This window comes from Balaenoptera acutorostrata (genome assembly GCF_949987535.1).
Source record: "Balaenoptera acutorostrata chromosome 6 unlocalized genomic scaffold, mBalAcu1.1 SUPER_6_unloc_1, whole genome shotgun sequence".
Taxonomy (NCBI): domain Eukaryota; kingdom Metazoa; phylum Chordata; class Mammalia; order Artiodactyla; family Balaenopteridae; genus Balaenoptera; species Balaenoptera acutorostrata.
Window position 1 is genome coordinate 78767 of NW_026645490.1, and position 21830 is coordinate 100596.

A 21830-nucleotide genomic window follows, 5' to 3' on the forward strand; every position below is an offset into this window, starting at 1 on the left:
GTTTTATACTAACGTATGATACATATTGAAAGTATCTGTCATCAGTTTTCCGAGGCAGACTTCATGAAAAATGTCATCTATAGAGTTCTTAAAATCATTCTGTACATAGCAAATGAAAAATCATCCATTTGTGAAACTGTTAAAAGAAATAGAAAACAATTTAATGATCTTTATTCTTTGCAAATGCTCATGGATTGAGTTGTGGAAGAGTTTTACAGAGATTTGCTATAATGTTAATTCTAATTCAAGATTTTCTTGAAACAAAAGAAATGCTTGCCAAATATTCAATAATCAAAGACAAAAAAATGGCAATATGCTTCATGTTACAAAAAATAAGTGTGATTTATGTTTCCTCACTGATATTACACTGCATATAAATGAGCTAAATTTGATGCTCCAAAGAAAGTAAAACTAATTCGTGACCTAGTAGTACAGTATGGGAATTTGTGGTGAAATAGAAGCTTTTCATAGTAAAATTCAATAATACTTACTTTGCAGTTATTTCCAATATGAATCGATTTAGCAAAGATTTTAATCATAACCAACAGTGTTAGGTAAATTGCTGCCAAAACTAAAAGAAAAATTGAATAGTTGAATAATGCTTTGTTAATTGTGATAAATTTAAAGATGCTTTTCATTTTATGCAATACTGTAGAATTTGATGGCGATAATACTAAGCTTACACAGGAGTTAGTGAATTTAATTAACTTGGACATAGTTTTGAAACTATGTCAAATCAATTCTTCTTTAAAAAAAACAATTTTGTCAAATAGATGCAAATGTTAAAGGAAAATGACTTTTGTGCACCTGCTTTAATTACTGAAAAAATTTTAGGTATGTTTAGATACTTGGGTGTGTGAATCTACTTTTTCAACTGCAAATTTTATGAAATCTAAATCTAGATCAAGTATTGCTGATGAAAATTTAACATCCAAATATGATGTGCTATAAGTGTAAATTACATGCCAGATTTTGAAGACTTTTTATGAAAACAAAATGAAAAATATCTCATAAATGTTTCATATTGATTATGAATTGAAATGATAATTTTTTATCTATGGGGTTAAACAAAATATATATCTAAACTAATTTTATTAAATAGTCATGTATCTATACTGCTATAGATAAATGATGCTTTTATTTATTTTCAATAAAGAAAGAAATGAAGGACAATTGATAAATTTCTCACATGGAATTCCAAATGGTTTATGTAAATACTCCCCACTCAAGGAAACAGAACATAACTCCCCACCCCTTAAGCCTTCCTTCCAAAGAGTACAGTATAGAAAGGGCTGGGGGAGTAACTTTACAGTGGAGAAACCTGACAGGTGATCAACGTTAAGATCATCTGTGGTAAGTCATGTAGGTAGCATATACCTTTGATAGGATGTGATGAGAATGGCAATATACTTCAGTGGTCTTCTCCCCAACACCAACAACCCCTATGATACGTGTGCTTTGCAACACTACCATCAAGCAATTAACTCGATTCTAATACTATCTACCTGGAGATAGCATCAGATCTGACAGATTAAGGGCACAGTTTTATAAGATTGAGCCCTCCCCCACCCCACTTCAGACACCAATCACAAGTCCCCACTGTTACCTGTGCTTCTGACCAACCGGCTATAGATCTGAGATTCCAACTACCCTCTTCTTGGGTTCGATTAATTTGCTAGAGGGGCTCACAAAACTCAAGAGAAACATTTTACTTACTAGATTACCAATTTATTACAAAATATATTAAAGGACAGGACTGAACAGCCAGATTCTTCAGTCCTCGTGGAGTTTGGGGCAAGTGGATGAGTTCTGCTGCACCAACCTCGAAGCTCTTTGAACCACTTCCTTTGGGTTTTTATGGAGGCTCATTGTAAGGCATGATTGAGTAAATCATTGGACATTGGAGATCAACATCCAGCCCCCTCCCCTCCTTAGAGGTCGGGGGTGGGACTGAAATTCCAATCCTCCAATCACATGGTTGGTTCCCCTGGCAACAAGCCCCCACCCTTAGATGCTTTCCCAAAGTCACCTCATTAACATAAACGGAGGTGTGGTAGAAAGGGGTTTGTTACCACGAGACACCTCTATTGCTCTTATCACTTAGGAAATTCCAAGGGTTTTAGGAGCTCTGCCAGAAATGGGACGAAGATCAAATATATATATATATCTTATTACAGACAATAATATCACAATCCCTGTATAATCAGGAGAAAAACATCACACAAACTCCAATTCAGGAACTTTCTACAAGATGTCTGACCAGTATCCTTAAAATTGTCAAAATCATCAAAGCAAAGAAAGTCTGAGAAACTGTCATAAAGGAAGCTAAGGAGACATGATGAATATCCTGGATAAGCTTCTGGAACAGAAAAAGGACACTAGGTAAAAACAAAGGAAATCTGAATAAAGCATGGATATTCCTTAATAATAATGTATCAATATGGATTTATTAGTTGTCACAAATATACCACACTCATGTAAGGTGTTAGTGTTGGGGAAATTGGGTACAGGGTATACAGGAATCTCTACCTATATTCACAACTTTTCTGTAACTCTAAAACTATTCTAAAATGGAATATTATTACAAAAATGTAATTTCACCCATTTCATTTTTTTAACACGGCTACTAAAAATGTTTAAATTTCACACGTGTCTAAAATTATCTTATTATAAAGCACTGCTCGAGAGAGTGGAGCTGCTATGGCAGAAACAGCAGTGAACCTGTTGTCTGGAGACCTCTGGTTTGAAGCCTTTCCCTCTTACCACACATATCACACTTAGCTCAAGGTCCTCGTATGTATGATGAGAATGAACAGGTTGCTGCAAGGATTGCATAAGATGCTTTATTTGAAAGAAACTAGCACAGTTCCTGGCCTATAATGAACAAGCATTGATTGACTGCTAACATATGCTGGATTCTTGCTCTTGCAAAAGGAGGAATATAATTGCAAGGCAGTACGAAGCCCTGGGGATTGCAGAGAAAGGAATGACTACACAGTCAGGAAGGTTTCCCAGAAAAAACAGCATCTGACCTGGATCTTCAAAGACTGAAGAGCGGCTCCCACACAGACCCAGAACGCTGTGGACTCCCATATGCGTATCTCCAGTCTAAACGTTAAACATGTCATGTAGACTTATTTTCTCCTCCCATCTTTAGGGCTCAGTTCCTATCCTCTTGGTCACTGCTTTCTCTGTTGCCAACCTACCTTGTTCTCCTTAGACGTATATAAAACTGGTACTCTAAAATTTCCACATTTGATATAATTTCTATATCACAGCATAAATTTTTGCCTACACCTTAGATAAGGATAATTTTAATGCATAGGAATATAGAGGCTTAGTCATCATACACTGCCTAATCTATTCACATAATACCTACATTTGTTCAAATTTAGCTGTATGACTAAGAAATATGGCCCACAGTGTTCTTCCCAGCGGGAGATGGACAATTAATTCCATTTCGGCAGAATACTTCCGTGATGACAGTGTTTGCTGCTGACTGATGGCTCCTCTCTCTTCTGCAATCATCGTACTTGTTCTGTTGAAAGTAAATGCAAAACAAAATCTTACTTGATATACATTTGGGCTAGAAAAGACTAGTTAATAGTGACTATAGGATATCAATAATGAGAAATAGGATTTCCTCTGAAGGCCTGTGCACCCCCATGCCATTCATTCCTGTACTTCACAAATGTTGTTTGAGTGCCTGACCTGTATCAAGTACTTCTGAGCATGTAAGTCATAGTCATCATTTCATTTGACCTCACAAATAGCCTATGCCTAAAGATAAGAGAGACTCATAGAGGTTAAGAAACTTTCCCAGGGAAAGAGAATCAGAAAGGAAGGAGCCAGGGCAAGGACCTGGACCCTACCTTTTAGCTCCATATTCTTTTCAGAAACCCACAAAAAACTTGTCTGATGCAAGTTATACCACTTTAACCATGAAATTTAAGTCCTGACAAGCTTGTCCTTTTTGTGAACAACAAAGACCATCACACATCACATAAAAACACTTCTGCTAGTCAGAATTTCTGAGGTCCTTCTTAGCTCTTATTTCCATAGGGTTTTGAGTGATTCATTTGATATTTATTAGGACTTCAACATATGTATTTTGGGGGGGGGCATAATTCAGCCTTTAATAGGAAGTAAGACATTTTGCCAGGTGTCTGTAGTACAAGGGAGTAAGGATCTTTCCCAAAGTAAAGAACCGTCACTCGTGGGATATGGAGGAACAAGGACCAGCTCCCCACGGAGGTAGAGGGAAGTTCCCAGAGTGCGGGACAATTGAGTTGGACTGGAGTACATGACCCAGGCCCTGAGGATGGGGCTTCCAGCCTGCAGCATAGAGGGCTGTTGAATGTGGCGGGTCTAGCAGAGTGAGTGGGAAAGAGAGAGAGGAGGCCCGAAGCCAGGCTGTGAGCTGAGGTGCAGGCTGGCAGTCCTCAGACCTCTGCTCCTAGAGTCGACTTCCAGCACCCTCCTCACCCACCCCCATGCTCCCGCTCTCCACAGTCTGAAGGGGCCCAACTCACTGCCCCCCAAACCCACATGACACTGCTCTCTTCTGTGTAGGGGCCCAGGCCAGCCTGGCCCAAGATGTCCACAGACATCCACTCAACAGTATTTACAGATGCTGGCCCTTACCACTAAGCACAGGGTGTTAATATCAGCGGATCAATGGGACGAGGCACCTGCTCTCAGAGCTTCTGATCTAATGGGGGTAGCAGGCAATAAGCAAGCATACAAATATAGAATCACAGGCTATGATAGATGCTCTGAGGGTTATAAGCAAGGTGTGCTAAGAGATAATAACAGATGGTGAGGACAGAGCTAATTAAAATAGGGTGGAGAAGGGGAGATTACCTTTAATCCTGAGTAATGTAGCATATAATATACTGCTAGATTTGCAGTTGACTATTTCATACCAGTCTCTCTGCTTCTCAGCCAGACTGCTGGGATGGGCCATGAGGCTCAGGAGAGATGGAAGATGCTAGGGTGGGGCTGGCAAGATGAATGGGCTCTAGGCTGATTGATTGCTTTGGCGTTCTCAGTGAAATGAGAAGATCTCCAGCTGAGGAGGGGGTGGGGGAAGTGGCGGCTTGAAGGAGAGAGAAGGGTACATGGTGTAGCTGGCCAAAAATAACCCTCAAAGATGCCCATCCTCATCACTGGACCCTTTGGCTATGTTACCTTACGTGGCAAAAGGGACTCTGCAGCTGTGATGGAGTTGAGCATCTTGAAATAGGAAGACTATCCTGGATTATCTGGGTGGACCCAATGTAATCAGAAAGATTCTCATGAGGAAAGAGGGAGGCAGGAGGTCAGAGTCAGAGGAGGAGATGTGATGACAGAAGCAGAGGTAGGAGCAATGTGCTTTGGGGACAGAGGAAGGGGCCATGAGCCAAGGAATGCTGGCGGCCTCGAAAAAGCTAGCAAAAGCAAGAAAACATTCTCCCCTAGAGTCTCCAGAAGGAATCAGCCCGGCCAACACCTTGACTTTAGACTTTTGACTTCCAGAAATGTAAGAGAATAAAGTTCTGTTGTTTTAGCCACCCACTTTGAGGTGATTTGTCACTGCAGACCCAAGAAAGTCATACATGGGGTCTTCTTGGAGATTGGGAATGTGCCTCTGTGCTCCCTAGCTGGGGTGCCCTTGGCCTTCCCCACAGTGTACCCACCCCAAGCTGTTCAAGGCCAGGGGAAGGCCTGGTCCCTGTCCACTCCAGGCCTCAGGGATTCATGCAGATGAGCCATGTGGTTGTCTATATTATGATGGATTCTGGGCCAGTCCGAGGGAGATGGGAAGGGCTCCAATAGCCTCCTACCCCTGGGGAGTTCTCAGAAGGCAGAGGAAGGCCCAACACTAATGTATCCCACGCAAAGTGAGCTGCACTTTGCACTACTGAAGACACGCAGCAAACAGTGTGTGTGTGTGTGTGTTGGGCAGGGCCAGAGCAATGAATTCTACCTTGGGTGAGAGGACAGGTCTAAGACAGGCCCAGAAGAACAGGTACAATCCAGATAGAGGGAGGCAGACCAGGCCAGGAGATTGAAAGCCAGCAGGTGTTAAGCACCTACTGAATGCCTGGCACAGTACTGAATCTTCTATAAGGACCTTATTAAGTGGAGGCCGTTAGCAACCCCATTTCACGGGTTATCTAAGGTCATAATCACTACATTACAGACTGAAGACTGGACCCAGGTCTGTCCTGCCCCACAGTCTGAGCACTGAGTGCTCCTGGGGTCTGTCTCTCCTCAGACTTGTTTCTGGGTGTCCTGTGCTGGGGGAGGGCACTTCAGTGAGAGAAGACAGCCCCAGTTGGAGGCTGGGGACCAGAGCAGGCATGTGACAGAAGATGAATCTAGATGGAACCTCTCAGACAGGCTGTGGTGACTGAAAGGCTAAGGGGGGCAGGAGGGGCCATGTGCTGGGGCTCCTGGGTGGCCAGCTCAATGGTGTCCTCAGCCTGGGGAGAAACGAGAGGGGGTGGGGTCAAGAGGCAGAATGGATGTCCAGCAGGCAAGCAGACAAAGGGCTCCGGCCCTGAACTCCATGGCCATGACCTCTGCAGGCTGGAAGGGAGGTCTACGGTGACAGCCAGATGGGGACTCGGGGGACTCAGCCCTTTATTTCACCTGCAGGTGCAGCTGACTCTGTGAGAACAACGGCCCAAGCCAGACAGCCATGGGTTGTGCACTGGGAACCAAGAAAGCTGGGTCTACCTCCTACCAGGAGGGCAGGTGGCCGAGCTTCTCCCCTCTGGCTCAGCAGCTCCACTGGGCTGCCGTGAAAACAGCTGTCCGTGAGGCCATCTCAAGGACCAGGTGCATCCCATCCCTCCTGTGTGCATTTCCTGGGGTGCCAAAGCATATTACCACAAACTGGGTCACTATAAAAACAACAGAAATTTCTCTTCTCACAGTTCTGGAAACCAGAAGTCTGAAATCAAGTACCTCTCTGTCTATCCCTCAGCCCACTCTAAATTCAAAATGGTTTCATCTCGAGATTCTTAGCTAATCACATCTGCAAAGACCTATTTCCAAATCAGGTCACTTTCTGAGATTCCAAATGGTTACAAATGTAGGGTACGCTATCCAACCCACTACACCATCCTTTCGACAATCCCATGAAGGAGGCCTCAGAATCCTACAGTATAAATGAGGACATGGGCTCAGAAAGTGAAAAGACCTTCAGGGCAGAGCAGCGTCTCTAACTCCAGAACCCTAATACTCTCCGCTCCACTCCACAATGCCATCTATGCAAGAGCTCCGCACATGATGCCAGCTTGGGAGGCTGGGCCCTGAGGCGGATATGGTGGAGGTCAGGTTAGGCTTGGAGTCAGAATACGGGGGACCAGGTTGTGCTGCCTTATTTTAGGGTAGCTACTTTCCCTCTCCGGACCTGTTTGCCCACCTCTAAAATTGGGCATTACAGAGAGAGGAAAGAAATGTTTACAATTCAAATATCCAACAGTGGACTCATATCTGTAATATGTAAAAATACACAAAGAGCCCCTAAAGGAAAAGAAGACAACCCAACAGAAAAGTGAGAGGGGGGAAAATCTTGAAGGGGAACTTTAGAGAAGATATCCAATGACAATAAACATATGAAAGTACATTTAACTCGTCATCAGGGACATGCAAACCACCATAAGCTATCAAAATGAGAAAAGATGGAAAGTGCAAAGTGTTGGCGAGGATATAAACTCTCATCCAGGACTTCCCTGGTGATCCAGTGGTAAAAAATCTGCCTTCCAATGCAGGGGACGTGGGTTCAATCCCTGGTTGAGGAACTAAGATCCCAAATGCCACGGGGCAACTAAGCCAGTGTGCCGCAACTAATGAGCTCGTGCGCCTCAAGAGAACCTGCATGCCACACTACAGAGCCCGTGCACTCCGGAGCCCCACGCACAACAGCTAGAGAGAGAAAACCCACACACGACAACTAGAGAGAAGCCTGAGAACCACAACCAGAGAGAAACCGGAGGAGACCGCGCACCATAATGAAAGATCTCGCATGCCTCAGCAAAGATCCCTTGTGGTGCAACTAAGACACGACACAGCCAAAAAAAAAAATAAGGAAAATAAATAAATAAAATAAATAAATATTAAACTCGCATCCACTGCTGGAATGAAGTGCAACCACTTTGGAGATGTTGTTAGGAAATATCTGCCAAAGCTGAATATACACATACCTTTTAATTCAACAATTCTACTCAAGGGTTTCTGTGAAATAGAAGATAAAATATTTGGAAGTGAAATGAAATGAAAAACTTGGAAACCTCTAAAATACCCATCAAGAGTAGAACTGATCATAGAATTCAATTCACACAATAGAGTCCTGTAGAGCAATGAGACTCAACAAACTATAACTACATTTAACAGTTTGGATGAATCTCACAAATATAAAGACACGAAAGATTGACAACTGGAAATAAATTCTATTTATGGAATATTCAGAATCTAATCTAAGTTGTCAAAAGTGAAGATGGCGGTTTCTGTTGGGTGTTGGTGATAGGAAGGAGGTGTGAGTGGGACCTCTGGGGTATTGGTCATCTGTTGCGTAACTATGTGAAAGTTCATCCAACTTACGAACAGCATGAATAGATTCTTTTGTATGTATGTTATACTTAAATAAAAACTTTAAGGTATGCCTCATAAAAAGATGCTGTTTGAGGGTGCTGCCAGTAGATGCCCTTATGTGCAAGGGGCTTAGGAAGGGGCTACCCTGGGGGACACTGCCAAGGAATTGAGCCCAGGAAGACATGTGGAGGTAGGAAATGGGAAGTCCCAGGGGTCTCCACAAAGACAGTAGAGGCAACACAGCCCCTCCCCTAGGGAAACTGAGGCCCTGAGAACAGGCAAGGGAAGAACAGAAATGACCTTACTCACTTGGCAGATGGCCTTTCCTGTCGAGAAGTCCCCAGCACACAGCATGTCCTCATGCACGGAGAAGTTCTTGCCTTTTCTAAGTCCGTAAAATATATTACAAAACTTGTTCTCAATGAAGCCCACCTTACCCTCCTGGAGATGGAAGGGTTCGAGCAGAGGCGCTGCGAGGATAAGGAGGAAATCAGTGAAGGGTGCTGTGGCTTAGCTACAGGCTACTCTGCCTTACTGTTCACCACTTCAACATGGACTTTTCTCAGCACAGTTGAGCCTTCAGCACTGTTTCAGTCTTCTACCTATGCCTAGTAAGCCCTCCCCCTTTTCTCAAACTTTTCCAAACTCATCCTATTCCCTCCACCTCCCTCATAGCAATAGACCACACCTCTCCTATTCTACAAAGGAAAAAGGCAAATCCCACCAACACATGCCACTCAGTGGTGCTTAGCAACCATTCACCAACCTACCTACCCTTTCACAGACCATCCAATCCACTCTCCATTTGTCTATCATTAACCTTTCTATCCATCCACCAATTCCTCTATCCATCTACCTATCTTTCCTCTTTCCTCATGTCCCATTCATCCACTCACGCTTCCATCCATTTGCCCATTTACCCATCTTTTGATCCATCTCCACTCACTCCAACTATCTCTGCCTACCATCCTTTCACCCACCCATCCATCTTTCCTTCCACCCACTCATCCTCCCACCTACCCTTCACCCATCCACCCTCTCATCCAATCACTCATTTATTCCTCTGTCCTTGTGTTCAGTATCTTTTAGACACTAATGATACACAGGAACATTCTTAGTTGGGGGAGACAGGGATACCGAGCAGGGCCCTGAGGGGCTCCTGGGCACAAAGGCTTTCTGTATCCCCCATTTCTTTGATTACAGGAAATAGACTTCATTCAGCCTCCATGACCTTCTCTGAGTTCCAAGGGGCAGATTCAAGCAGTTGTTAATCAGGGAAGGGAGGGGATGCGAGACCAGTGAGAAACAGTCAAGAGAAACACAGTGCAGCCCTGGGGCAAGGTCCTGGCTCCCCAACAATGGATATACAAAACAATTTCTTTGAGCTGTTTTGCAGATACCGAAACCCCCTCCAGGTGGGAGAAGTTAATGATTAACAATGGTATGCTGCCCACAAGCATGTAGACCCCAGACCAGTTGGAACCTGAAGGTTGATGATGCTGACTCTTACTTACCTCACCCCCACCTCATCAGCAGAACGTCCAAGAGCTGATCATGCCCTCTTTGAACCATTACTATGAAACTTCTCACTATCCTCTCCAAGAAGAGACACAGTTTTTCGAGGCAGGAGCCCACTGTGTCCCCGTTTGCCTGGCAAAGTAATAAAGCTATCCTTTTCTACTTCACCCAAAACTCTGTCTCCAAGATTCTATTTAGCACTGGTGTACAGGGAAGCTGAGCTTTTTGTATCAACAGGGTAAATGAAGTAAATAAGTAGAATTGTTTGAGATCTAATAAGTGGTGTAAAGGAAATAAAACAGGGACATATGCTCTTAGAGGTTGCCTGTTTTAGCTCATATGATCAAGTAAAACTCCTCAGAGGAGCAGCTGAGTTGTACATGTGAAGAAGTGAGTCATGCCAAGGTTAGCAGGGAGAGCGAGTGAGGCCAGGGAGGCAGCCAAGGTGAAGGCCCTGAGGTGGCGAAGGCCTTGGCGTTTTCAAGCAGGAAGGAGGCCTGCTGGCTGGGATGGTGTGGGTGAGGGATGTAGTAGGAGATGAGCAGAGAGGAATTGGGGCCAACATTACACAGGGCCTGAGAGCCAAGGCAGGGAGTTACGACTTTTTTCTAGGTATAAATGAGAAGGCACTGAGGGTAATGAGCAGGGAACTGGCATGACTCCTGCTTTAAAGAAAACACTCAGACAGCTATGTGGAGACTAAAGTATAGCACACAGGGTGGGATCTCAGAGACCAGTCTGGAGGTACAGGCAAGCAATTATGGTCTATAGGACCAGGGTGGCAGCAGTGGGGTACCTACCAGGCGCCTGGCCCTGCCCGGGCCACAGGCTGGGATATTAAAACAAGAAAGACAGGGTTTCTGTCCTCAAGGAGGGACAGTCTGTGTGTGTGTGTGTGTGTGTGTGTGTGTGTGTGAGAAGTGTGGTGTATGTGTGGTGTGTATGTGGTGTGTATGTGGTGTGAGAATGCTGGGAACCTGGTTGTTTGCCCTATGATTAGGGAGTGTTCATGACATACTAGTAGGCAAGGGCCAGGGATGCTGGCACTTCCCACCCAAGGAAGACAGGGTCTGTTCAAAATGCCTGTAGCACCTCTGTTGAGAAACACGGTACCAAATGATGACCCTACAAATAATTAAAATATATATTCTTTTTCCCCTTAATTTTGCACCATAAGCATTTCCCCCAACCATAAATACTCCTTTCTTTAACAAAGACTCTGGCTCATAAGTCTTTGCCTACATTCCTCCTCTTTCAATCTTAAAAAACATAATTTTTTTCCTGCGTTATGCAGTGCACCTAACAAGCTTACAAAGTAGATAGCTGAGCTGCGTTGGGAGAAGAGCAAAGTGAGGTTCAGAGAGTGAAACACTCTTAAGTCATAATCATTCCAACTTCATCAGGCAGGCTCAGAGGTCAGAAGTCGTACGTGTGTTTTCCTTCCACTTTTCCCAAGCTCCTCTTGTGGCAATGGGAAATCAGGGTGTTTGTTTGTCAATGGCCTGCAATGGACCAGGCCCCAAGCATGACCTTTGAGTTGAATCAAGTCATCTCAGATCCATGGTTGATTAAAAGCTTGGAATTCAGAACCAGAAAGACTTCAAGAACTCAGAATCTTGATTCCAAAAGTCAAAGATTCCCAGACTTTCAGTGTAAACCTTTGCACTTAGGGAACACTGAAGCTTTACAGTCACACACTTTCAGAACTAGAACTAGAATGGTCCACTCCTCTAGAAGTGACGCTTAGTGGGCCAAGGTCCAGTGCCTCTTTGCTTGGGGACCCCTCAGGAGGAGCCACACCTCCCTTCTTCCCTCCTTTGTCCTTCTCCCCTTCCTCCTCCCCACCCTCATCTGCCCTCAACCCGACTCTCCTACACCCTCTCACTTTCCTCGTTGAGCATCCCCCAGCCAGTTATCCAGCAGGATGAGTTACTGGGTAGCTGCATGCCAGGGACTGGGAGGCAGGCGGGGATGATGTAGGATGTGAAATTCACAGGAAAGAGCAGCTGCAACATGGCTATGTCACTCCCGAAGGGATGTAACTTCTCAAAGTCTGGGTGCATGATAATCCAGCTCAGTGACATCTCTCGGGTGTGCTGGGTGTGCTGGTGCAGCTGGGTGCTTCCTAACAGAACCCGGTAGTTCTCCGGGGCATGAGATTTTCTGGAGGAAGAAGGGCACATTGTCACCGTCATCTCTGCGTGTGGGCTAGCTCTTTCCCTGCATCCTCATCTAACTGCCCACAGACCTCTACCCCACATGATGCTAGACAGCTTTTATCTCCCCATTTCTAGCGTTCAGGAGTCCTTCTTTCTTGGGGCTAATTGCTACTCTACTTACAACCTCAGACACACGGCTTCTCCATCACACACTAGAATCAGAGGAGCATTGAATCCTTGTGCTGGAAAGATCCCTGGTGGCGTATCAAATGAAGGTCTTTGACTGTACACAGGAGGAGTTCTGGCTCAATCCCAGCTCTAACTTTACCCTTCCCAAGACCCCCTACAGTCCGCCTTCTGGCCCCACACTCTCCCTGACCTCTCCTTTCTTTAAACACCTTCCTGCCCAAGGGCTGCTTCTCCACCTAGTTATAAGGACTCACAACAGACTTGTTAAATAAATGAGCAAATGAGTGCAGGAAACAGAAGCTTGCCTTGTTCCCTGAACGCAGGTGCTGAGACTTCCCACCTCCCTGACTGTTTGCACGGCTCATCCACCTGGAGACCCACTCATGCTCCCCTTGCCCAAACCCTTCCCCTCCAGCAAGCCCCTCGCTCTGCATAGCCCTTCTCCGGAACCCCCAGCCCATGCACCTGCCCTTCTCACCCATGTTGGGCCTTCTCTTGTGACAGGATGGAGACAGGGTGAGGTGGGGACTTGCCACCCCTGATGTCACAAAGGGGCTTGCATGGATCGTCGTATGGAGTAGGCGCCAATAGGACTCTAATCTCCGAAAGTTCCAGCTCCCAGACCTGGGCTGTGATGCCCCAACTCCCTGGGGACCCCTCCTCATCTGTTCAGACCTAGGCACTGAGCCAGGCCCAGGACGGCCAGGGGAATTAGACTCCTGAGCAGCCATGTCACTCTCCCAGGGAGCCCCAGTTCCCACCTATGCGGCCTGGCACCATGGCTCCCCACAACGCACACCAGCGGCCGTGACTACTCCTGGGCACACAGCTGTGCAGGAGTAATAAGAAGAATTGCCCAGCTGCTGGCCAGACATGCGGTCCCAGGGCCCTGCCTAGAATCTGACACCTGGAAACGTGGGGACGTTAAGAAGAAGCTGTGATCTGAGATCGGTCCGCACTGCATGGCAGCCAGGATGGACACTGCCACTCTCCTGAGGCACATCTGTGTTGAAGGACAGGCACAGGGGCTGATGGCAGAGCATGAGGCGGATCTGAGCAGGTGAGCAAGGAGGACAGTCCAGGTGGAGGGTACACAGGCCAAAGGCAGGAATGACATGCATCTGAAGGCCACAGACTGCCCCAGAGAAAAGCCCAGAGGAGCTGACATGGGATGCCCATCACCCCTCTTCTCCTCTTCCCCCATATCCCCCTCCCCTGCCAGTGCCTGTGCTGGCACCCTGGAAGGAGGACTTACTTCAGAAAGCAGTGGGCAGTGGAAACGACCCAGTGAGAGTTAATGAGGACAGCTCCACAGACGTGTGAGCCCTGGTACTGCAAGCTGGCCTGCCATGGCCACTGGCCAGCCACCACGTCCTGGCCACCGTAGATCTTCCCCATCACCTTGGGTTTCCCGCACACTGTGGAGACTCCCCTGCCACCTATGAAAGAGACACTAGTAGTACCCCAAATGCCACTACCAGGAAGGCCCTGTCCACTTCATAGATGGGAAAACCAAGGCCAAGCGTCCAGTGGCCTAGCCAAAATGACAGCGCTACCTGGACTCTACTTTCACTGGCTGCCCCTGAGAATTGGACAGAGCAAGCCCTGTGGGGATGAGGACCCAGAGGTCTGGTGGGATGGGGCAAGGGGGGACCTAGGGTAGCCACGGCAGCTCACAGCAGCATCTGCAGGGAGAAGGACATCCCCGAGTGGGGCTGCCAAGGGCTGGGCACGTCACAGACCTTATTTCCCTCAACTAGCACACCTCAGTGCCTACTCTTGTAGATCAAAGAGCTAAAGGTCTCAGAAGTTGCCAACATTACTTGCTCAAGATCATGGCTTCTAAGGGCCTGTGCCTCCTCCCTGTCACCCCAGTGTCTTAGGGAGGGAGATTTGCAGTCTGTGGTGCTGTGTGAGCTGGGGAAAGTCATTCCCCCTCTCTGACTCAGGATTCTACATTTCTAAAAGAAGAGGGAGTGGGCTAATGAAGACAGCCCTGGCTCTAGGACTCACACCTGGGAGGGCAGGGGGCGTGCCCAGGCCCCCTGAGAGCAGGCATCTTGGTCTAGGGCCTGTGCTCCCAGGGCCTCACGGAGGGGAATGAGACCCGCGGCCCTGGACTCAGGGCCACTCGTTCATCAGTCCTGGTGCTTCCCTCCACCCAGCCACCCAGCCTCAGGGTCAGACCCTGCTATGTCCCCACTTGCACAGTCCCACAGAGGTCCCACAGTCCCACAGAGGCACTTCCCACCCAGAGGCTCCACAGTGGGGAGGCGGTGACCCACCTGTGTTGAGGGGGTCTCTGGGCTGCCTGGTTGCTGGCCAGGGCAGAGAAAAGATGAAATTCAGTGACTCAGGGCACCCAGGCCCTGGTCACAGCCGGCCCCCTCAGGCCCTGCAGTTTAGGCCGTTTCAGCCCTCAACAGAGGCCCCAACGCACCTGTGGCTCCCGGGGCCAGCCGCTGCGCTTCCGGAGTCGGAGCGCTGCCCTCCACCGCTCCGCCCGCGCCTGGAGCCCAGCCGGGGGCGGCCGTGGCCGTGGCCGGGGACCCTCGCAGCTCCAGGGTGGCCACGGGCAGCAGCAGCAGCCAGAGAAGGGCCACAGGCTGGCCTCGGCCTTGGGCGATCCACGCCTCCGTGCCCATTGCCAGGGTTGCTGACTCCCGCCTGACCCCAGCCTGGCCCCGCCTGACCTTGCCCTGACCCCGCCTCAGCCCAGCCCTCAGCCCACCCTGACCTTCTTCATAACCTTTTAAACAACTCTACTAAGATATAATTTATATACCATGAAGTTCACTTATTATTATACAAGGGACAATTCAATGATTTTCTGTACATTTTTTAAAATTTATTTATTTATTTATATTTAAATAAACTTTTTGTTTTAGATTTATGAAAAAGTTGCAAAGACAGTACAAGGAGTTCCAAGGTCCCCCTCACCCACTTTCCCCTAATATTAAGATGGCACATTTGTCACAACTAGTGAGCCAATATTGGGACATTAATATTAACTGAGGTCCATTCTTTCTTTTTTTAAATTTTTTTAAGCTTAAGGTGTATAGCATAATGATTTGACTTCCATGCATCATGAAATGATCATCAGAATAAATTTAGTGAACATCCATCATCCCACATAGACACAAAATTAAAGAAATGGAAAAAAAAATTTTTCCTTGTGATGAGAACTCTTAGGATTTACTCTATCAACTGTCATGTATAACATACGGCAGTGTTAATTATATTTATCATGTTGTCCGTTACATCCCTAGTACTTATTTATCGCATAACTGGGAGTTTGTACCTTTGACTGCAGCTAACCAATTCTCCCTCCCCCAGTCTCCGGCCTCTGGTAACCACAAATCCGATCTCTTTTCCTATGAATTTGTTTGTTTTTGAAGTATAATTGATGTACAATGAAATGCTATGTTAGTTCCTGTTACACAACATAGTGATTGGTTATTTCTGTACATTTCAAAATGATAAGTATAGTTATGATATGTCACCATACAAATATATCACATAATTATTGACTATATTCCCCACAGTGTACATTTCATACTCATTTATTTTGCAACTGAAATTTTGTACCTCTTCATCTCCCTCACCTATTGCTTTCTTTCCCCCAACACTCTCCTGTCTGGCAAGCACCTGTTTGTTCTCTGTATCTATAACTCTGTCTCTGTTTTGTTAGGTTTCTTCATTTGTTTTATTTTTTAGATTGCATATATAAGTGTAATCATACAGTACTTGCCTTTGTCTGACTTACTTCACTTAACATAATACCCTCACGGTCCATCCATGTTGTTGCAAACGGCAAGATCCCGTTCTTTATCAGATATGTGATTTGCAAGATCTTCTCCAAGTCTGTAGCTTGTTTATTCATTCTTTCAACAGTGGTGCTCAAAGAGCAAAAGTTTTTAATTTTGATGAAGTCTAATTTACTAATCTTTTCTTGTATGGATCATGTTTTTGATGTTATATCTAATAGATCATGAAGAGTTTCTTCTATGTTTTCTTTGAGAAGTTTTAGGGGTTGTTTCTTACATGTGGATCTGTGATCAAGTTTTAGTTCATTTTTGTCTAGTGTGATGTAAGTTTCTGTTTCTTTGCTTTGGGTTTTTCCTGTGGATATCCATTTATCCCTGCACCTTTCCTTGGTTAAAAAAAGAAAGGTTAGTCTTTCTTGTATTGAATTGTCTTGGGACCTCTGTTGAAAATCAATTCATAATAAAAATTGTTTTATTTCTGGACTCTTAATTCTGTGCCATTGAACTGTATTCCTTTCCTTGTGCCTGAAACCCACTGTCTAGATTAATACGTATTATAGTAAAATTTGACGTCAGGTGGTGAAAGTTCTCCAGCTTTATTCTTTTGCCAAACTGTTTAGGCTATTCTGCATCTTTTGCATTTCCATATGAATTTTAGGATCAGCTGTCAAATTCTACACAAAAAGAGCCTGCTAGAATATTCACAGGGACTGCATTGAATTTATAGATCAATCTGAGGAGAATTGCTTTCTTTTTTTTACTTAAAAATTTATTTATTTATTTATTTATCTAATTTTGGTTGCTTTGTGTCTTCGTTGCTGCGTGTGGGCTTTCTCTAGTTGTGGTGAGTGGGGGCTACTCTTGGTTGCAACGTGCAGGCTTCTCATTGTGGTGGCTTCTCTTGTTGTGGAGCATGGGCTCTAGGCACGTGGGCTCTAGTAGTTGTGGCACACGGCTCAGTAGCTGTGGCTCACCGTCTTTAGAGCGCTGGCTTGTAGTTGTGCCTCATGGGCTTAGTTGCTCTGCGACATGTGGGATCTTCCTGGACCAGAGCTCGAACCTGTGTCCCCTGCATTGGCAGGAGGATTCGTAACCACTGCACCACCAGGGAAGTCCAAGAATTGCTTTCTTGATAATATGAAGTCTCCTGATCTATGAACAAGAAATGTTTCTGTTTATATAGATCTTTAATTTCTCTCAGCAATGTTTTGTAGTTTTCAGTGTACAGATCTTGCAGCTCTTTATGAAATTTATTTCTAAGTATTTTATTCTTTTCCATGCTACTGTGAATGAAATCATTTTGTTAATTTCCTTTTCATATTTTTGTACTTAGTATATAGAAATGAAATTTATTTTTATAAGAAATGTTTCCTGTGACCTTCTTAAACTTGTTTATTCATTCTAGTCTGTTTTGTTTTGTTGTATTTTGTTTTGGTGGGATCATTGGTGTTTTCTAACACATAGGATCATGTCCTCTGTAATAAAAGTTCTAATTCTGCCATTTAAAGTTGGATGCCTTTAATTTCTTCTTTCTCTCCTACCTTCTTTTTTTTCTTTTTCCCTTCTTTCCTTCCTTCCTTCCTTCCCACCTTTCTTTCCTCCACTTCTTAGAGACTATATTTTAAGGACCTTGCTTTTCAAATATGGTCTATCAATCTTTGTCTTTAACTTTGTTTCATCTATTCACATTCAATGTGATTATTGACATGGTTGGAATTACATTTTCCACTTTGGTATTTGTTTTCTGTATGTCTCTTATCTTTCCCCCCACTTTTGAGACAGGCTGGGACCTGGGACCCTTTGCTGCAGTGCTACAGCAGATTTCTATAAACTGGTGTATGCATGGGTGAGAGTCCCACCTGTGGGTTAGGTTCCTACAGATGAAATACAACTGTCTGGTTTCCAGGCTCGATCACCCCGGTGGGCAGTGGACAGGGTGCACCCTCCTTCAGTGGCCCTTTCTGAAAGCTTGCAGGTTGGTGCCTGAAGAGACAACTGCAGGGTCAGGTTGAAATGGCAATCTCTCTCTTTCTCTTTCTCTTTCTCTTTTACAGTCTTTTCTGTCCCTCCTCCCTTTACCTCTCCCTTGGTCCTTATACCTGCACTCCCATCCCCTTTATCCTGAAAACTTCTTGTTTGTGTCTAAGTTTTTGTCATTGGTATCTTTGTTTTATGAGTTTTGTCTGTCCAACTGCTCCTACAAGTCTCTGCTAACATTGTGGGCATGGTGAAGCTCTTAAACCCTGAAATACAAACGGCTCCCACATTGTCTGAGACTCGACTCCAGCCTTGGGTTACTTAGTGGGATTTTAAAGAACAAAAAAAGAAGAGAGGGGCTTGCACCTCTCTCCTCTGCCTTTGCAATGTAACTATTCTGCCTGGACTCTCAGAGACTCCCTGATCCATCTGTAGTCCCCCAGACTGAGGGGAAAAAAGAGACCTTTTTAAATTCAAGCAGGAAAACTAAGAGATCTCTGATTTTGTAAAAATTAACTTGTGTGGCTTAAGCTTGTGGGTTTAATTAATACAGACCTGTCTGTATTATCAACATTAAGTATAATACTTCTATCGTACCTAGGGTTACTGGAAGTCAATAAGTGCATATTGTTTCTGTGATAAAATCTGTTAGCAAGGAAAATAACCTGATATGATTAAACTTTTAAGTAAATATGACTGGATAAGAGCTTTTTAGTAAACTCAATGGGAATAATCATGTTTTCAAAATGTCCATCTAGAACAGTCCCTCCAAATTTTGGTAACTTGAAACTAAATTAAGTTAAATGATAGGAATCCATTGAGTATCCAGGCCGTTTCAAATAAGATGAAATATTGGAACATCAATTGCTAAACAGGTCTAAATTTACCTACTTTTGTTTTCTTGTGAGAGGGAAAGTAAGGATGTTTGGGTTTATTAGACACATATCTTACATCACATTAAGGAAAGAAATTGTGCTTTGGGAAGATACATGGGATCTTCCCAAGAGTTTATGGGATATTCCAATCAGGGAATGCTAATGGAAAAGACATTTCATTGTGACATAAGGAAGGTAGGATGTGTGCTTTCAGAAAAGAAGGTATGTGGAATGGAAATGTATTTTGTTAAATGGAAAAATGTGATTTTGTCCTACAGCTGGTTATTTCTGAATGGAAAAAAGAAGGGACAAAATATGGCTACAGAAAGTTACAGAAGATTTGCAGAAAAGGAACACTGAGAAGAGAATGTTTTATGTGGTTGGAATTTTCTAAGGTTGGATTAAATTTAATTAGGTATCCGGATTTTATCAAGAGTAGGCTGATATAAGACTGGATTTGGTTTCTTTCTCTCATAAGAGAACAAAGATTTCCTCGAATGCTCCTTTTGATAACAGATTGTGTGAGTTTCTGTGCCTTTAAGTGATCTGCATTTACTTTTGGAATCCCTTTTTTTTTTTTTTTTCACCTTAGCTCAAGGAATAATTGTTTCACAGCAGCCTATGATTCTATTTGACTGGATGTTTTAAAACTTTTGGAAATTTTTGACAGATTTCCCAAATATCAAATTCTAATTGAAATTCTTTTGACTTCCAGTTAACTTTGGGATGCTTCATGGGGCCCCTGGAGCCTCCCAAAGAGAGATCCTAAACTAATTGGGTTCATCTGGTGTGTTAAATTACATGGGAAACATTGTCTAAACTCATTGTTGCCTGTGTCAGATGGAATCATCAGGCTCTCCCCAGTTTTATCAGAGCTGTCAAACAGAGAGGGGAAAGGGTTTTAGGTTTTTCTGCTGTCTAGTCTCTCACCTTATTCTATGTCCAAAAAAAATCCCCTGTGGGAATACTCCCAACGTAGGCCCTTAGGTCCTGACCCCAATGGCATTTTCCATTGCACCCAACTCCAATTCCTCCAGGAGTTCCTTTTTTGCACCTCTAGGACCCCTTTCACTCAAGGCCTTGGCAGCCCATACCTTGTTACAGATCACCTATTGGGTGGCCACTTCCAAGCAGCCCACATCCTAGGTTTTATAGATGCTCAAACTCGAGGAATACCCCCAGCATAGGGAAACGTTATAGGACAAAAGCCTCCTGGTAAATGTCTCTGGGACACTGGACTTCATTTCTAGGAGCACTTTTTCTCGGTTGCATGTTATTCAACATGGGATGATCCTCTTCTAAGCCAGAAGAAACACCTCTGGAGAGTATCCTTAAAAATTGGAAACTTTCAAAATAGACGGGCTGAAAAGGGAAACATTTAAACTCGATTGTAACATTGCCTGGCCCTTGTATAAGTCGGGGAATGGAGAAAAATGGTCTGAAAATGGGTCTCTATAATACCGTGTTGCAGTTGGATCTCTGCTGTTGCAGGACAGGAAAATGGACTGAGGCTCCCTATGTTCAAGCCTTCATGGTCCTGGGAATTCCCTGGCGGTCCAGTGGTTAGAATTCTGAGCTGTCACTGCTGAGGGCATGTGTTCGATCCCTGGTCGGGGAACTAAAATCCCACAAACCACATGGGGCTGCCCCCACCCCCCAAAATAAACCTTCATGGTCCTTTACCAAAACCCCGCTCTATGGGTCTCCTGTAATCAAAAGCCTGGGGAATCAGAAACACTCCCGACATTTTCAATGATCCCCTTCTAGCTTTCTCCGACTCTCAGGGGGGAAACCAAGCTTCACCTGCTTCCCCGGGGCCACCTACTCCTCCGGGTCCCTCTGACCAATCCCAGTCTCTGCCTCCTTATGTCCCTTTATATCCTCCGTCGCCCCAGGAGGGAGAGACTAGTCCCTCCAGGGTAACTCGTAGTGGAACTTCCTGTCGCCCAGGATCAGGTTCAAAGTTAGCCCCCACCTCTGCCCCACAAGGCCTTTACCCCTTCAGGAATCAGCTGATGGAAACTGAAGCACTACTGGAGTGCATGTCCCCTTCTCAATGAGAGACTTAGGAATTTGTAAGGAGAATTTTGACAGGTTCTCAGAGGACCCTGACAAGATTAGGGACGAATTTATCAGGCTGCGGTTGACATTCTCTCTCACCTGGCAGGACATCATGGTTATTCTGGCCTACTGTTGCACCCCAGATGAAAGGGAGCGTATACTGAGAAAGGCCAGGTAACACTCAGATGGCCTATTGGCCACCAATCCACACCGCCAAATTTTTCAGGTGGGTGGGGATCCAGTCCCAGAACATGACCCACACGGGGACTATGAAGATCATGTAGGCCAGGCTAGGATGAGACATTACATTACTTGTCTATCAGAAGGACTGAAAAGGTGTATGGTGAAGCCTGTAAATTATGATAAGGTCCGAGAAGTTGCAAAGGAAAAAGATGAAAACCCAACAGTCTTCCTGAGCCGAGTGACAGAGGCATTCAGGAAGTACACCAGTACAGACCCTGAGTCCGCAGAAGGGAGGACACTATTGGCCATGAATTTTATCACCCAGGCTACTCCTGATTATCAGGAGAAAATTACAAAACTTGAGTCTGGGCCCCAAACCCCACTGTCAACCTTGGTAGAGGAGGCTTTCAAGGTCTATAACAACCGCGACTTAATGGAGGAGTCCAATAAGGATAAGAGGCTAAAACAGAAAACACAACTTTTGGCTGCTCTGATCCACCCACCATCTCGAAGGGACG

General features: G+C 45.0%; 2 protein-coding genes across 2 annotated transcripts in view; both read right to left on the reverse strand.

Annotated features, from left to right (window-relative positions):
* LOC103006168 (spermatogenesis-associated protein 1-like) overlaps positions 1–3528 on the reverse strand; it is a 62247-nt gene extending 58719 nt beyond the window's left edge. Inside the window, 1 exon segment of the mRNA XM_057539238.1 lies at positions 3380–3528. Coding sequence (XP_057395221.1) covers positions 3380–3528 — 149 coding nt within the window.
* A 2834-nt stretch (positions 3529–6362) lies between these two features.
* On the reverse strand, positions 6363–21240 carry LOC130706587 (serine protease 40-like). The gene is made up of 6 exons (XM_057539225.1): positions 21229–21240; positions 14890–15211; positions 13705–13888; positions 11987–12264; positions 8893–9053; positions 6363–6467 (listed from the first exon to the last, which is right to left on the reverse strand). Exons 1-6 carry the CDS (start codon positions 21238–21240, stop codon positions 6363–6365), a joined length of 1062 nt encoding a protein of 353 aa, XP_057395208.1.
* Positions 21241–21830: the final 590 nt, after the last annotated feature.

Excerpts from the sequence above, each read along its gene's own strand:
- LOC130706587 (XM_057539225.1), bottom strand. Across the intron at positions 12,265-13,704 it reads ACTGCCCACTGCTTTCTGAA|AAAATCTCATGCCCCGGAGA; the intron begins GTAAGTCCTCCT and ends TTCTTCCTCCAG. Across the intron at positions 9,054-11,986 it reads GGGGATGCTCAACGAGGAAA|CGCCTCTGCTCGAACCCTTC; the intron begins GTGAGAGGGTGT and ends TTATCCTCGCAG.